The sequence below is a fragment of the Trifolium pratense genome, linkage group LG5, assembly GCF_020283565.1.
Source record: "Trifolium pratense cultivar HEN17-A07 linkage group LG5, ARS_RC_1.1, whole genome shotgun sequence".
In the NCBI taxonomy this organism is placed as follows: Eukaryota; Viridiplantae; Streptophyta; class Magnoliopsida; order Fabales; family Fabaceae; genus Trifolium; species Trifolium pratense.
The window spans coordinates 19,223,622-19,241,190 of NC_060063.1; the positions used below are offsets into that span (position 1 = coordinate 19,223,622).

Here is a 17,569-nt window from a genome sequence, read left to right on the forward strand (position 1 = left end):
CTGAAAGGAACAAATTTTAAAAAGGTCCCGATTCAGACCTCACTTTCTTGTGACTTTAGTCATTTTGTCTATATTCTTGTGATAATTATGTCAACAAAATCCACTTGAAAAATGTGTGGTTTGGAGAGGAGCAATGGTATATATGGATGACAAACTTATTAACTCCCTTAGGTTCAAAGAAATGAGCTCATCGGTGAAATGTTCACTTCATAAACTTTGAAAAGAGAATACAAGTTACTTCAGAACATGGTTGTTAGAAATAATATAAAATCATTGATATAGCTCTATCCTAACGGCTTAAACTTTTGGGATAATCGGTTATTTGACCATGGTTAAAAAAAAAACTATATTTTCCCTCGCAAAGGAACCAAGGAAGAGGTTTATGATAATTGACTTGCTTGTCATGTACTCCCTCTGTCCCATATTATAAAGAAAAAACAAAAATCACACTTATTAAGAATAAACCATGATAATTTAAAATGTGTTTTTATGGGTTTTCATTAGAAAAAGTTTTATGGAAAAATGTAAAACTAATTCTTATTGGTTGCCGTAGCTCTTCCTCAACACAGGTTTCACCACTCTCTCCCTCCCTCTCTCCCTCTCTCTGATTACGATATGTTGTTAGTTTGATTATGATGATTTGGAGTAATGTTTTTGATTATAATTCTTCTTTGGTTTTGATAATTTGTTAATTTCTTGGATTCTTAGACAATTTGATTTTAGGGTTTTTGAGTTTAGTGGTTTAATTTCTTGGATTCTTGCACAATTTGATTTTTAGGGTTTTTGAGTTTAGTGGTTTAATTTCTTCTCTTGGATTCTTCCACCGTTTCAAATCTTTTTTGAATTAAAATATTGATCAGATTTATATAATGAACAAATGTGTAAAATATAGAAAAACACACTTATATCAGGAACCTATATCATCTTTATATTACAACATAATATTATTGATGAAAGAATCATATAAAATTTTCAATAAGGGTAGCAAAAATTCAACCAAAATGCATATTATAGGAATGATTATAATGGGATATGGTTGGATTTTGAGGGTCAGATTTTTATGCATTTATTCTAGACATATTATAACTGACATACAAACATGTAAATGGTTTATTATGAGCTTAGAGTCAAATCTCATTACATAATTCCATGAAACCATCAAAAGGTCACACTCACCTCTAACAAAGTCTTTCTTTTTGCTTTAGTGAGTGATTAACTTCAAATTCTGACCTTGTGATTCAAAAAGATGCAGATACACCATATTATAAGAGACTACACCTCGGTACAACTATTTCAACCTTGGAGTTCTGTCCCAGTGAAAGGTAATGCAACTCTTGGATGACATGTTAGAATTAAATCACTAAATTAGGATTAAACACATATACATGTTCAACATATTATGACATATACTTTAGTGCGGAAACAAAATAGTCATAGAAGCATGTATAAAATTATAGGATCGACAAGATGATCTTTAGGAATACCTGTATCCATGATGAAAAGTTCTTTTGCAGTGATCTTGAAACACAAAGAGATGGTGGCTAGATTGGTTCTTCCTCAACCGGTACCCTGATGCCTTGATTTTCTTCAGATTGGGAGAAGAGAGTGTTTGCTTACGTACGGTGTATTGGGGACCATAGCCTTATATAGGGTGATGACTCATTAGGGTTCCCATTATCCCGAAATGGGTCATCCTGACATCCACCCATTTGAGCTCATATCTAACTAATTAAATAATTAATTAATTAATTAATTCTAAATAGAAATCTAATAGCCTTTTAACTTTATTTGATCACTTAATCAATTTAGGCTCTTAAATGATAAATAGCTAATATAATTAATATAAATATATATGCCCACATAATAATTATTGGAATATAATAATTAAATAATATAAAATATTCCAACAATCTCCCACTTGAGCAATATATGTTAATAATTATATCATAGTTCTTTAGGCGCGCATCCGAATGCTATTTATCTTTAGATTTCAATTTTACAATCTGGTCCACCTCATACATCAACAATGGGACCACCGCGGCTGTAGTCACTGACGTATAATGTGACGGAACCCCGATGACCACCACATCAATATACTTGATGACATAGATCGATATGGATGAGTGGCATGGAAATTTCATGCAATGTGATATCTAAATCATGCCTATTTCCAACTGGTCCAACTGAAGTCTTTATTGAGATCAAACTGAAGTTCCTTAGGTGCAATTCAAAATTAAAATATTTGCACATAACCAAAAAACTTAATATTGTTATAACAATAATATCTTATAATCTGCAGAAAATCAAACATAACATAATGTTTGTACAAAAATTGAAACCAAAATATATAGAACATAATACAAATAAGGAAAAGACTCCGACTAATCTAAGGAAATCTCAAAACCTAGACCCATACGAGCAACATGCCCATGAAAAGCCTTAGGCGTTAAACCTTTGGTTAGTGGGTCAGCTAGCATTAAGTCTGTCCCTGTATGTTCTATCAAAAGTTGTTTCTCCTGAACTCTCTCTTTCACAACAAGATACTTTATATCGATAAATTTCGACTTTGTGGAACTCATATTGTTGTTGGAGTAGAGCACAGCTACACTATTGTCACAATAAATTTGCAATGGCCTCTCGATGCTCCCAATGATGCGTAGGCCTGTGACAAAGTTCCGCAGCCAATTCGCATGATTTGATGCCTCAAAGCAAGCCACGAACTCTGCCGCCATGGTAGAGGGAGCCACTAAAGACTGTTTAGCAGACTTCTAGGAAAACGGCTCCTCCAGCCAAGAGGAAGATGTAACCAGATGTGGAACGTTTGCTATCCGAGCATCCCGCATAATCAGAGCCAGAATACCCAATGATCTCCAAGTTATCTGACTTCCGATAGGTGAGTACGAAGTCTCTAGTTCTCTTCAGGTAGCGCATTACACGCTTTACTATTATCCAGTGCTGCATACCAGGGTTGCTCAGATATCTGCCAAGAACTCCTACAATGAATGCTAAATCGGGACGAGTGCAAACTTGAGCATACATAAGACTCCCCGCAGCCAAAGCGTAAGGAACTTTATGCATCTCTTTCTTTTCAAGATCCGTAGTGGGGCACTGATTGAGACTAAATTTGTCTCCTCTAGTAACGGGTGTGTCTCCTGGTTTACTGTCTTTCATGGAGAATCTATACAAAACTGTATCAATATAGCTCCTCTGTGACAATCCCAAAATACCTCGAGAGCGATCTCTAAGTATTCGAATTCCTAAGACAAAGGAGGCGTCCCCAAGATCTTTCATCTCAAAATTCTTTGTGAGAAATCTCTTGGTTTCGTGCAATAAGCCTATATTGTTGCTTACCAAAAGGATATCATCTACATATAACACCAAGAAAACAAATTTACAACCCACCTGGGTTGGTGCATTGGTATTGACTTGGGATCTGGGAGTGTGCTCCTCTTGAGGTCTGAGGTTCGATTCTCTCTGGTGCCAATTTGGGTGGGCTAATTTAGCTTATTCAAAAAAAAGAAAACAAATTTACTCCCACTGAACTTTTGGTATATGCAATTATCAACTGGATTAGCCTCAAAACCAAATGAGGATATAACTTGATGAAATTTGTAATACCATTGACGGGAAGCCTGTTTAAGGCCATAGATGGATTTCTTAAGTTTGCAAACCACATACTTTGGGTCTCCTGACACAAAATTTTCTGGTTGCACCATATATACTGTTTCTTCAATGTTTCCATTTAGAAACGCAGTCTTTACATCCATCTGATGCAGCTCTAAATCAAAATGAGCTACTAATGCCATTATGATCCTATGAGAGTCTTTCGAAGAAACCGGAGAGAAAGTCTATTTATAATCAATGCCTTCCTTCTGAGTAAAACATTTGGCGACAAGACGAGCTTTATATCTCTCAATGTTACCCTTTGAATCACTTTTGGTTTTAAATATCCATTTACAACCAATGGGTTTCTTTCCTTCGGGTAATTTAACGAGATCCCAAACATCATTGTCAGTCATCGATTTCATCTCATCCTTCATGGCATCAATCCACTTAAGAGAGTTTGAACTTCGCATAGCTTGACTAAAGTTAATAGGATCATCCTCAGTCAAACCAATGTCATCCTCATGTTCTTGAAGAAATATAGCATAATCGTCCGAAATTGGACACTTCCTCTCTCTAGTGGATCTTCTTAATGGCAGCCCTTGAGGTTGTTGAGTTTGAACTATAGGTGGTGCTTGAGGAAGAAACTCAGCGTTGTCTTGTTCTTGAGAGATGTTAGGAATAACATCATTGTTAATTTCTGGATCTGTTTCTGGAACAACAATAGGTACAAAGACTTGATCATTGTCAGTAACAGTTTCTTCATCAAAGACAACACTCCTTATATTTCCTTCCCCTACAAACTCTATATCCTCAAGGAATCTTGCATTTCCCGTTTCAAAAATTGTTCTAGTGATGGGGTTATAAAACTTATACCCGTAAGAGCGTTCGGCGTACCCTATAAAATAGCAGCTAATTGTCTTTGCGTCCAACTTACCTTCATGAGGCCTATAGGGCCTCGCCTCAGCTGGACATCCCCAAATGTGCAAGTGCCTAATGCTGGGCTTTTTCCCAGTCCATAGCTCATAAGGGGTCTTAGTTACTGCTTTACTAGGTACTTTATTAAGGATATAAACTGCGGTCTTTAATGCCTCTCCCCAAAATGACTCTGGTAGAGAAGAATGACTAATCATACTCCTTACCATATCCTTAAGAGTCCGGTTTCGTCGTTCTGCAACTCCATTCATGCTAGGTTTTCCTGGCATTGTGTATTGCGGAACAATTCCACACTCATCGAGGAAAAGCGCGAAGGGCCCTGGACGTTGTTCCCCTGATCCATCATACCGACCATAGTATTCACCACCACGGTCAGACTTGACAGCCTTTATTTTCTTTCCAAGTTGAAGTTCGACTTCAGCTTTGAATGACTTGAACACGTCAAGAGATTGAGATTTCTCATGAATCAAATAAAGGTAGCCGTACCTCGAGTAATCGTCTATGAACGTAATAAAATATTGTTGTCCATTCCAAGAACCTGAAGGGAAAGGACCACATATATCGGTATGAATTAGTTCTAAGACATCCTTAGTTCTTTCGGCATGAAAATTCCTTTTGTTTGTTTGCTTACCCTTGATACACTGAATGCAGACTTGAAAGTCCGACAAGTTAAGGGATCCAAGAATACCGTCTGACATAAGCCGTTGAATTCTCTGTTTAGAGATATGACCTAATCGCTTATGCCATAAAGTGGCAGAATTCTCATTTAATTTTCGTTTTGTACCATGTGACTCTACTTGCATTATTTTGTTATAAGGACATTCAATATCAAGCATATAAAGATTATCATTAAAAGAACCGTAACCAACAACATTTGAATCATATGAAAGACTAAATTTATTATTTCCAAATGAACAAGTATAACCAGATTTGTCCAAAATAGAAATTAAGTTTCGTCTAATAGACGGAGCAACAAAAGTCTTAACCAAATCCAAATGAAAACCGGTCTTTAACAATAATCTAAAAGTACCAATAGCCTCAACTGCAACTTTATTGCCATCGCCCACATAGATGAATCTTTCAGCATCACTTGGCGAACGACTCCACAGGCAGCCTTGCATGGACATACTAATGTGAGTAGTAGCACCAGAATCTACCCACCAAGTATCCTTAGGTACAGAAACTAAATTAATTTCAGAACAAACAAAAGTGAGAAAATTACCCTTCTTTTCATGCCATGAGGCGTACTTGGAACAATCTTTCTTCATGTGTCCAGCCTTCTTGCAGAAGAAACATGTGGACTCCTTAGGTTGTTCCCTTGTTTTCTTGTTCTGGAAAAAATTTCCCGCAGTTTTTCTTTAGCCTCTTAAAGTTAGTCACACTTAGCACAGAGATAGAGTTGATTTGAGCAGTGAAATTAGGAGCGGTGGCAGCAGCAACTGGATTGAAGAGAGAACAACACACATACAATAACATTAGTATGAAGTAGCAAAGTTTTTCACAAGGAAGGGGGGGTTTGAATTGTGAACCTTTTTAAAATTAAACTTGAGTCACAAAATAAATGGTTAGTAATAAAATTAATTTTGTGCTCAGTGAGATCGTTCGAAGAATGATCTGTGCTGTGTAAAAACAGATGCAGAAAATAAAAGTTTAAGGGAAAGAAGATAAACACAAAGAGTTATCCTGGTTCACCCCTAATCTTTAGGTTACGTCCAGTCCCCACCACCTGTGAGTTTGTCCACTAGAATCACTTAAATGTTACAGATCCAAGACTTACACATTCACCTTGATCTTGACCTAAGATCAACAACTTATCAAAGCTCCTAGAGCTTTGAACTTTCCTAGTCACCTTGACCAAACAACACTCAATCAATAGTCACGTATTGACTTGAGCAATTACAATATAGATGATTTGTTTCTAAGCTTAATTTCAGACTCACTATAAAAGAGAAGCTTAGATGAAAGCACTCTAAAGAAGTTTGTACTCAGATTGTGTTACAAAAGAGTGACTTCAAAAGGATTATGAGCTAAAGAGATTGAATGAGATTTATATCACTTGAATTGCTTGAAAACTCTTGCTCTTTCCCTTGGACTTGATTGCCTTTTATAGATGCTTGCTTGAGGTTGAAGCTTGGCCTTCAAGTATATCAGTTAGAGGGCAAAATAGAGCTGTTACTCAGTGCTCTACATGCAGCAGACAACTTCTGCATAATTTGCAGATTCTCTGTTCAGTCTTGGAACAGTTTTGGTTTCCTTTTGGCTTTGATCCATAAGATCCAAATATGTGTGAGCTGTTACCAAGTACATATGAGTTGTTTCTTACTTCCTTCCACTGTAATGTATCAGATATAGCCATTTGGATGCTCAGAAAAGGACTCATGACAGTTGGAAATGGTTTTGAAAAACTGTGTGCAGGATCAGTCTTGCATCAGTCTTGAAACAGTCTTGACTGCACCAGCCAAAGTGATGAACCTTCATCCTTCCTTCCTTGTGGTGTGCAGCTGTTAAATAGCTCTAAGGGCTGATCAGTAGTAGCCTTAGCTTGAGAATAAAACCAGCTGTAATTGTACAAGGCATGTAAGACAAAATTGTACTTCTTATGACAAGCCTTTGAAGAATGTTCCAATTATGTACTTTGCATAAGTACAATACAACTCATAGTTCAGATCTGGTTGTTAAATTGTGATTGGTCCATGATATTATATCAGATGTATTCATTGGTTGGCCAATACCACAATTGATCAAGCTCATGGTTTTCTTCATGATATATGACTAGGAAAGCATATACTTAATTCCATCACATGTTGTTGATCCCAAAAGAGATTATCTCCTGTAGTGATTTGGTCCATAAATCCATTGTAAAGTGCTTATTTGTTTTGTTCTTAGTTGACTTGAAAAACCAGAAAGCACTTATTCCAAAACGTGCTTATAGGCAAAACTGCACTCTGTCTGCTAAGAATGTTCTCAGAATGGTCTTGAAACAGCTTTGCAGGATTTTTACTTTGCAAGTGGTTTGTTAGAATCTATTTAATCTTATGCCACTCAAAAGCACTTGTTAGATAACAAAATGATCAGAATCATTTAAAATATAATTAAAGATGTTTGTAATCTTTAAAACATCAAAAGTGGATTTTGCCTCAACAATCTCCACCTTTTTGATGATGACAAACTTCTTTAATTTAGATTTTAACAATGATTTCTGATTTAATCAAATGATAAATATACTAGTGTTTTTATCAAAAAGCTCCCCCTCAATTTATGCATTCAATTTCAAATTATCAAGATAAAATTGAGCTAGATAAAAATTCTGAATCATAACACATCCTTAATCATTCAAATTTAAAATAAGCATTACAAATCATGTTTCAGCAGGATTAGGATCAAAAGATGATTCAGAACAACAAGAAACAGATACCTAAGACTTAGATTACATAATGCTAGAAGTCTTATCCTATGATTAAAACTTCTTACAATATCTAGTCATCAAAAGTTCCAAATTTTAAACACAGTACAATAAGCAAACACAATACATGATCAGAAATATTTAAAAATCCTAGCATTCTTGAACAAGCTTTTCTTCTTCTTTTCTCCCCCTTTTGTCATCACAAAAAGTGGAGGGACTGCAAAGTTTTTTAAGGAGACACAGTAGGGCTGGAAGCATCAGAGGATGGATCATTTTCTGGCTGAGGGAATTCAGGAATGTGTGGAGGAGGATTGGCTGGAGGATGAGGAATATTGAGAATAGGGCAAACATGGTCACAGAGCCAGTTGCGATAGTTTTGTTGCTCAAGCATGATATGCATAAGCAGATTGTTCTGCTGCATCATGGCTTCCAAAATCTTGGTGGTTTCTCTCTTGGTTTTGGAAACATCTTTCTCCATTCTGGTTCTCTTAGGTCTGGTGCTAGGACCAACAGCAGCAGGATCATCAACATGTGGAGCAAAGTCCTCAATGTTTTGACCAGAGGAGCAAAAAGATTTAAGTGACCCAAAGTGTGGTGGAAAGGAGGGTAAGGAATTACCAGTGAAGTACAGAGGAATTTGAACTTGAGAGAGTTCAGGACTTGGAATTTTTAGCAAGCTCTTAAGGAAATCAGAGCTGGATTGGGAATCATAGTATGGTGGAGAAAATAGAGCTTTGTTGGTAAATCTTGGATTGGTGGTCAATCCTTCAGGAACATGTGCAGCATTTTGGGAAAGAGTGGGTTGGTTGTTTAATCCAAAGCTTGAGTCAAAGCCAAGTGAGACATCAAGATCAACAAAAGGAACAGAAATTGTTGGAGTAGGTTCCAAGCTGTGATTTGCAGAGGGAGCAAGGTTGAGAACGTTCTCAGACTGTTTTACAATACCAGTAGCAGTTAAATTTTTGTCAGCTTCAAAAACTTCTCTCTTTCTTTTCTCACCTACAGTAGGTACATCAACTGCTTTTTTCATGTGAGTCAGGTTTTTCAAATCAAATACTTTAGAGTTGTTAAAACTCTTTTCCTTTTTGAGCTCTACTTTGCATTCTCTAAAGACCTTAGTCAGATGCATTCCATAAGGTAGTGTGATTTTCTTAGAACCAGAGGATGCAACTTCTATCATGTTGTGAATGATAACATAGGGTAGGTTCAACTTTTTCCCAGTTCCCAGATGATGCATGATCATTAAATCTACATCATAAACTTTCTCTCGTGTACCTATTCTTGGAAAGATATGGTTTTGGACCATATTGAATAACACTTTGTATTCAGTTTTTAGGTAAGAAGCAGGTGGTTGAGGTAGTTTTGCCCCTTCAGCAACAAACATTTCCTGAATTAAATCCTCCTTATTAACTTGAGCTTCAGAGTACCAAGTGTCTCCAATCAACTTGGCTCCATCAATGGGTAGATTGAGATACTTTCCTAAGATCTCAGGGGTTAGATTGATTTCAACATTCCTAAGGGTTGACCTAATTTGATCATTCTCCGGATCAACCTTAGCATTAAAATAGAAAGCTTGAACTACTCTAGGGTATACAGTCTCTCTCATTCTAAACAGATGAGTCCAACCCTGTGATTCAGTAAGCTTCATCACATCTATTCCCCCACTAGCTAGGTTTGCAAAGTCATAGTACCTACAGCTAGGGACAGGTTTCATATTCCAGAATAAATCAAAGTCTTCTCTTTCAGAGTAGTGAATGAGAGGAATTACCATGTTCTTGGGCAGTAGTTGAGTTAGGGTTGGTTCTTCAATTTCTAGAGATTTTCCTTTTTCTTTATCAACATCTGAGTTCTTCTCAGCTTCTTCTTCTTCCGAGCTTGATGTTTTTTCCCTTTTCAGCAACATACTTCTCCAAATGATCAAGGAAAGCTTTGCTTGGAGTTCTTGTTTTGACAGGAGCAGATTTGGTGGTTTGAGTTGATTTTGAAGGTTCAATAATCTGGGAAAGAGGATTGGTGTGTCGAGTGAGAGAAGTGGTTTCCATTTCTTCAGAGTCACTGTCATTGACTTCATAAATGGTGTTGTCTATGACAGGTTTTTTGGTTCCAGAACCAGATAACAATCTAGCTGATCTTCTTACTTGAGGGATTTTGGTTGATTTGGATTTGGATTTTGTGTAAACAATGAGTGGTTTTGGAGCAGGGTTAGAAGATTAAGAAATTGATTTTGAACTGTCTTCTTGAGATAGTTTCATGATAGTCTCAGCAATAATTTTCTCAGTGTTTCCTAATTCCACTAAGGGATTTGATGGATTTTGTTGAAAAATCTCTGTATCAGAGTTTGGAGCGGTTGCGAGAGATTCAGAAATGGTTTCAGAGATTGGAGAAGGTGGTGGAACAGGTGGTAGTGATGGTGATTCATTTTCAGAAGTTGGTGGAGGAATGGGAGCAGGAAGTCGTCCGGTGTTCTTTGTTCTAGCCATTTTAGTTTTTTTTTTTTGCGAGAAAATGATGAAGAAATTTGTTGAAGGAAGTGGATGAGTGATGGAGTAACGGTTACTAAGTGGTTTTAAGGAGAGAAGATAAGAGGGAGAGAGATTGTCTTGCAAAGTAATAAGAGTGGAGTAGGTGTACTTGAGTACACTATTTGTCTTGGGACTCTAAGAAAACCTAACTTGCTCTTTCACTAATTGTACTTGTCTACTAATTAATACAGTAAATTAAAGTATGTAGGGAGTACAACCGGTTTTCATAAGTTTATTACCTTCAAATATTTAATTTTTAATTAAAAGTGAGCGAGTGTTTTTTAGACCTAAAACAAAGAACGTTCTAAGACTGTTCTTTAAACAGGGTTTCTTATTATTTTTAATTTTTCTTTAATAACATTAAAGCGTTCTTCTACTAATGGCTTAGTGAAAATGTCTGCTAATTGATTATGAGTATCCACAAAGGTTAATTCAACTTCCTTTTTATTAACATGATCTCTAATGAAATGGTGTTTTATTTCAATATGTTTTGATCTTGAATGATGAATAGGGTTTTTTGATAAATTGATAGCACTAGTATTATCACATAAAATTTTAATATTTGTGTACCTTAATGAGAACACTAGTGCAGAAAGGGGATTCCACTACCGGCCAAATAGGGATTCCACTACTGGCCGCGGCCGGTAGTAAACACACTCGTCGTTGTAAGTCAATACTTTCCACGACGGGTCTTTTTATACCCGTCGTGGTATGTCAGGTTTCTACTGTATTATTAATTAAATTTATGAGGATTCCACGACGGTTTTTACAAATACCGGTAGTGGTATGTATGAGATTCCACTACGGGTATTTTCAATATCCGTAGTGGTATGTATGGTTTTCATTTTTTTTTTTTTAGAGTCTGGGATTCCACTACCGGTATTTGTAAATACCGGTAGTGGTATGTATAGTTTTCATTTTTTTTTTTTTAGAGTCTGGGATTCCACTACCGGTATTTACAAATACCGGTAGTGGTATGTATGGTTTTCATTTTTTTTTTTTTTAGAATCTGGGATTCCACTACCGGTATTTGTAAATACCGGTAGTGGTATGTATGCTATTCCATTTTTTTTTTTAGAATTGAGGATTCCACTACGGGTAATTACAAATACCCGTAGTGGTATGTTAGTTTTCACTACTGATTGTTATAAATATCAGTAGTGGTATGTTAGTTTTTTTTTTTTTTTTTTTTGTTTTTTTGTAGCTTCCTGTGCCTGCATATTAATATGAAAAATCAAAACTCTAGAACAGTATGCACATCCTAAAATACCAATTCCATCACCTGATAAACAGTCCTAAAATACCAATTCCTAAAATACCAATCCTAAAATACCAATTCCTAAAATACCAATTCTAAAATACCAATCCTTCATAAAATACCAATTCCATCACAAAAATACCAATTCTAATACCAATTCCTTCATAAAACCATCCTAAAATAGTCCAAAATAAACAGTCCAAAACAGTGAGATGCACATCCGAGCCAAAATACCAATTCCATCACCTGATCTGCTTCCAAGACTCAAACTAAAGCTAATAACCAATTCATCACCCTGCAGAATCTCAAATTTGACAGAAACAAAGTTCAAATAAACAAGTGTAAACTAAAATTGCTGCAATGTATTGAATAGACCAATTTGCAAAAACAAAGTTCAAATAATTAACTATTCTATAACTCACCAGATAAATCTTAACCCTCCAATAACTCCAAAAAATATGTTGACCAACGTAATCGCAATTCATACATCTCCTCAGCTGTTAACTCTTTTGGGTCATTAAATACCTACAATAAGTAAATAATAATATAAAACTATTCTTGACTCGGTTATAAAAAATTATTGATGTATAAAAAATAAAAATTATTACCTCCATCCAAGAATCAGTTATCTTAGCAGTGACAATGTCCAACATATTTTTCATTACATAGTATCCACAGTCATTTGAATTATATTGTTTCCTCGCCTACAAATTATATATAGTAACATTTGATCAAAAAATACCACACTTACTTATCAAAAAAGTAAATATATATAAAGTTAGAATACCACACTTACTTGTGGATAAAGCCATACGGTATTGTTCTTTCTATTGCCATTCGCCATTTGATCAACCGTAAAAACACTAATTCATAAGAAAAAAAAGCCGCATAAAATCATATAAAATTTGTAATAATTTATGTTTATAGTATATAACCAAAACCCCTAAAGTATAAACTTAATTACCTTGAAACAATTTTCTCCATTATTGGATTAAGTTTCCAATGTAGTGAACAAATAACAACCACGGTATTTATCTTTGGACAAAGTATTTATCTTTGAGATCTTTCATTGATACAAGGCTCTTGACATTTGACGAGTAACCATGTGGCACTTTGATACTTTGTAAACACTTGCAAAAACTTGTTTTCTCGTCTTTAGACAAAGTGTGACACGCGGGAGGCAAATATGTCTTGTCATTGATTTTTTGTGGTAATAACTCTTGTCGTATACCCATCAAATCCATATCAAGACGAGCATGTGCACCATCTTTTGTCTTGCCTTTAATGTCGAGAAGTGTTCCAATTACACTATCACATACATTTTTCTCCACGTGCATCACATCAATACAATGTCTTACATCAAGACTAGACCAATATGGAAGATCAAAGAACACTGACCTCTTTTTCCATATACTTTTCACAACAGGCTGCTTTTTCCTTTTGACACTTTCACTTTCGGCTTTTGGCACTTTCGCTTTTGGCACTCTCCCTTTTGGCTTTTGGCACTTTCCGAAGACAACATTAATGTCTCGTTGTCGTTCATAAACTTCCTCTCCAGTTAAGGGCGTTGGAGCAACACCATTCTCTTGGTCTCCGTCAAAAGCTTTTCGCAATCTACGATATGGATGATAACGATTTAGAAATTTTCGGTGGCCAAGATAAACAGTCTTCTTTCCATTTTTCAGTTGCTTATAACATGTTTTTTTTTCACATATGGGACACGCATTATGCCCTTTAACGGAATACCCAGACAAATTGCCGTATGCCGGAAAGTCGTTGATGGTGCAAAACAACATGGCACGCATGTTGAACTGTTCACCAGAATACGAATCAAAAACATCCACTCCTTCCTCCCACAACACTTTCAAATCATCAATTAGTGGACTTAGATAAACATCTATGTCATTTCCTGGTTGTCTTGGGCCTGAAATCATCATCGATAACATAATATATTTACGCTTCATGCACAACCAAGGAGATAGGTTGTAAATCATCAGGAGAACAGGCCATGAACTATGGTTAGTACTTTGATTACCAAACGGATTCATTCCATCAGTAGCAAGTCCAAGTCTAAGGTTTCTCGACTCTTTGCCAAAATTTGGAAACAAAGAGTCAATTTTCTTCCATTGCAAAGAATCAGCTACATGGCGAATTTGGCCATCACATTTTCTCTCTTCTGCATGCCATCTAAGATTCTTTGCGTCATTTGCATTAGCAAACAATCTCTTGAACCTTGAAATTATTGGTAGGTACCATACGACTTTCGCGGGAGGACCCGTTTTGGTCACCTCATCATCACTAGAATCACCATCTTTCTTTTTGTAGCGAGACGCCTTACATGTCGGACAATGATTATAGTTTACAAACTCTTTTCGGTATAATATACAATCATTAGGGCATGCATGTATCTTTTCATACTCCAAACCCATTGGACACAATACTTTTTTCGCCTCGTAATAACGATTTGGCATTACATTACCTTCTGGAAGCATTTGTATCAACAATTCAAGCAATTCAGTGAAACTTTTGTCGGTCCACCCATTTTTTGCTTTCAAATTAAACAATTTTAACACCGCAGACAAACGGGTAAAATTTGTGCATCCCGGATACAATGGTTCATCCTTGTCACTGCATAAAGTTTCATACACATGCGCCCTCTTAAACGAATCTTCTCCAATATCACGCATCATGTCTTCCAGTCGATCATCGATATCCACACTACCACTTTCTCTATGGGACACACTTGGCGTTGCAACTACTTCACCGTGCCATATCCATTGTGTATAATTTTGACAAATCCCGTCACAAATTAGATGATTCATGATTTCTTTCTTAGTACGTTTTGGTTCTTTATTTGCACAATTTATACACGGACATAGAAAAAGTGGAGGAAATTCAGGAGGAGGACGTTCTAGTTCAGCATTACTTTCCGCAAACTGTAGAAATTCCATCACTCCATGTCTGTACTCAGTACTTAATCGATTAGCTCTCATCCAACTACGGTCCATACCTACGTTTCGAAATTTATGCATTCTAAGTTAAAGGAATGACTAGGTTGTTACTATTGCGAAACATTCTCTCGCCCTATTTTAATAAAAATTCATAGCCTATAACAGAATGACTAGATTATGCATTCTATTTTAATAAAAATTCATAGCCTATAGCTTCTATGTTTTGAAATAGAATCGGTACCTGTAGATGAGACCGTGATTGAACCTTCTAACTTCAAACAAAGATGACAACACCAAAAAAGAGCAACAGCAGCCCCTGCACAGCACAAGCAACACGCAGGAGCAGCAATCACCGCCTAACGCAGGAGCAGCAATCACCGCCTAACACAGCAACCCCTGCACAGCACAAGCATTGATAATTTTATAAATATGTTTATACAACTTAGTTAATATCAAAACAAGTTGTATGTTTATACAATTGGCCATAAATATTGACCCCTGCCCATGGCCAAGTTGTATGTTTTCTTGAAGCCGAAGCTGAAGGGTATTTGCAAGAAAAAAGATCCCATCTTATAAGGCTATGTGGTGAAGCTGAAGGGTATTTGGAGAGACACTACTCAGCTATCTTAGGCTCATACCAAAACCCTCTTGACCATCTCCATATTTTCCCTTACTATTCTAACTACATCAAACTTGGTCACCTTGAGTAAGTATATTATATGGCAGAGATATTAAGCACTATTCTAACTCCATATTTTCACTCCTTAGCCAACCTTGAATATATTAAGCACTATAACTTGAGTGACTTCTATATACCTTGAATATATTAAGCACAAGGTTAACATGAGTGACTTCTATATACTTGCTTATACCTAACACCCTCATGTGCAGCAACATAACGAATTTTGAATCACACTTTGACATTAAAACATGGCTTGGTTATTTGAATTTTCTTGCCTATTTGGAGTTTAGCTTCAACAATAAAATCTGATATAATAGCAGCAAAATAGCAGCAAAACATGGCTTGGTTTAAAACATTACATATCATCTATGAAGTAAAAAATAATCAAAATAGCAGCAAAATAAATATCATAAACAGAAATGACCATATATCTTTTTACTTTTCATTAAATCTCATGCTAAAGTGACCTACACAGACCTACACAGACTTCCAAATCTCATGCAAATTTGTATTTTTATATTGACATTCTCATCATCAAGCCATCAAGCAGAAGAAGAATGAAAACCCACACAAAAAAACACAGACCCACACAGAAATGAACATCACAGACCCACGAAAACGACGTGAATGAAAACGAATGAAAACCCAAGCGAATGAAAACGAATGAACAAGAATGAAAATGAATGAAAACGAAAACGAATGAAATTTGGAGGAAGTTTGATTTATTCATACCTTTACCGAATAAAAACGAAGAAATTTGGAGGCGATTCAAGCATTCTAGGGTTTGGAGAATGAAACCGAATGAAATTGGAGAGATTGGAGAATGGAGAATGGAGAATGGAGAATGGAGAGATTGGAGAATGATTGGGAAATTGGAGTGTTTGATTTGAAGAACTTGGGACGATTTGGAAGAACTTGGGACGATTGAGAATGGAGAGTTTGCAGTGGGAGGGAGATTGAACGCGTATGAAAATTGGGAATGAAAATGACAATATGAAAAATATAATAACACTATTAGGATTCCACTACCGGTGAATCCTAGATCGGTAGTGAAAAGTGGGAATATGAAAAAAATAATAACACTATTAGGATTCCACTACCGGTGAATCCTAGATCGGTAGTGGAAGATAATTAAAACAAATTTGTACGTAATTACGACATTGCCACCGTGTCTACTTTCCACTACGGATTTAGCAAAGCCGGTAGTGAAATCCCTTGTCTCTGAACTTTCCACTACCGTTTTAAAAATATCAGTAGTGGAATCCTTTGGTCAAATGTATTTCACTACTGGTATTCACATACCGGTAGTGGTATCTCCAAACCAAAAGTCATTTTTCTACTAGTGGAAGTCTTCAAGTTGGTTTTTGATCCAAATCACTTGAGAGCAACAATTTGCAGCAGACACATATTCTGCTTCAGTTGTTGAAAGTGCTATGGTATTTTGTTTTCTGCAACACCAACTTACAAGTGCTTCTCCAAGAAATTGACATGCTCCACTTGTGCTTTTTCTTTCCAATTTATCCCCAGCATAGTCAGCATCACAATATGCTATAAGATCAAAATGTGAACCCTTTTTGTACCATAGACCAGTATCAGGTGTTCCCACCAAGTATCTAAAAATTCTCTTGACAGCAGTGAGATGTGATTCTTTTGGAGATGATTGAAACCTTGCACATAATCCTACTGAGAAGACAATGTCTGGTCTGCTTGCAGTCAAATAAAGGAGTGATCCAATCATTCCTCTATATTCCTTTTCAGATACATCCTTTCCTTTTTTATCTTTGTCTAAACTAGTTGATGGATGCATTGGTGTAGGCATAATTTTAGCCTCATTCATCTTAAACTTTTTTAGGAGATCTTTGACATATTTTTCTTGACTTATAAAGATTCCTTCTTCAAGTTGTTTGATTTGAAGACCCAAAAAGAATCTAAGTTCTCCCATCATACTCATCTCAAATTCACTTTGCATGAGGGTTGAGAATTCTTCACACATTGTTTCATTTGTAGCTCCAAAGATGATATCATCAACATAAACTTGAACTACTAACAGATCCTTTTTGTTTTCCTTTCTAAAAAGAGTGGTATCTATTTTTCCTCTAGAAAAACCATTATTTAAAAGGAATGTGCTTAATCTTTCATACCATGCTCTTGGAGCTTGCTTAAGCCCATAAAGAGCTTTAGTTAGCTTAAAAACATGATCTGGTCTATGTTGGT

The 17,569-nt window shown here is 36.1% G+C and overlaps 1 protein-coding gene across 1 annotated transcript; it reads right to left on the reverse strand.

Annotated features, from left to right (window-relative positions):
• Window positions 1-12,753: 12,753 nt before the first annotated feature.
• LOC123886190 lies at window positions 12,754-16,039 on the reverse strand. Its single transcript, XM_045935524.1, has 2 exons — window positions 14,915-16,039; window positions 12,754-14,732 (listed from the first exon to the last, which is right to left on the reverse strand). Exon 2 carries the CDS (start codon window positions 14,728-14,730, stop codon window positions 12,754-12,756), a length of 1,977 nt encoding a protein of 658 aa, XP_045791480.1. The 5' UTR covers window positions 14,731-14,732; window positions 14,915-16,039.
• Window positions 16,040-17,569: the final 1,530 nt, after the last annotated feature.

Coding starts and splice junctions, on each gene's coding strand:
- LOC123886190 (XM_045935524.1), bottom strand. CDS start 14,730: ATGGACCGTAGTTGGATGAGAGCTAATCGATTAAGTACTGAGTACAGA.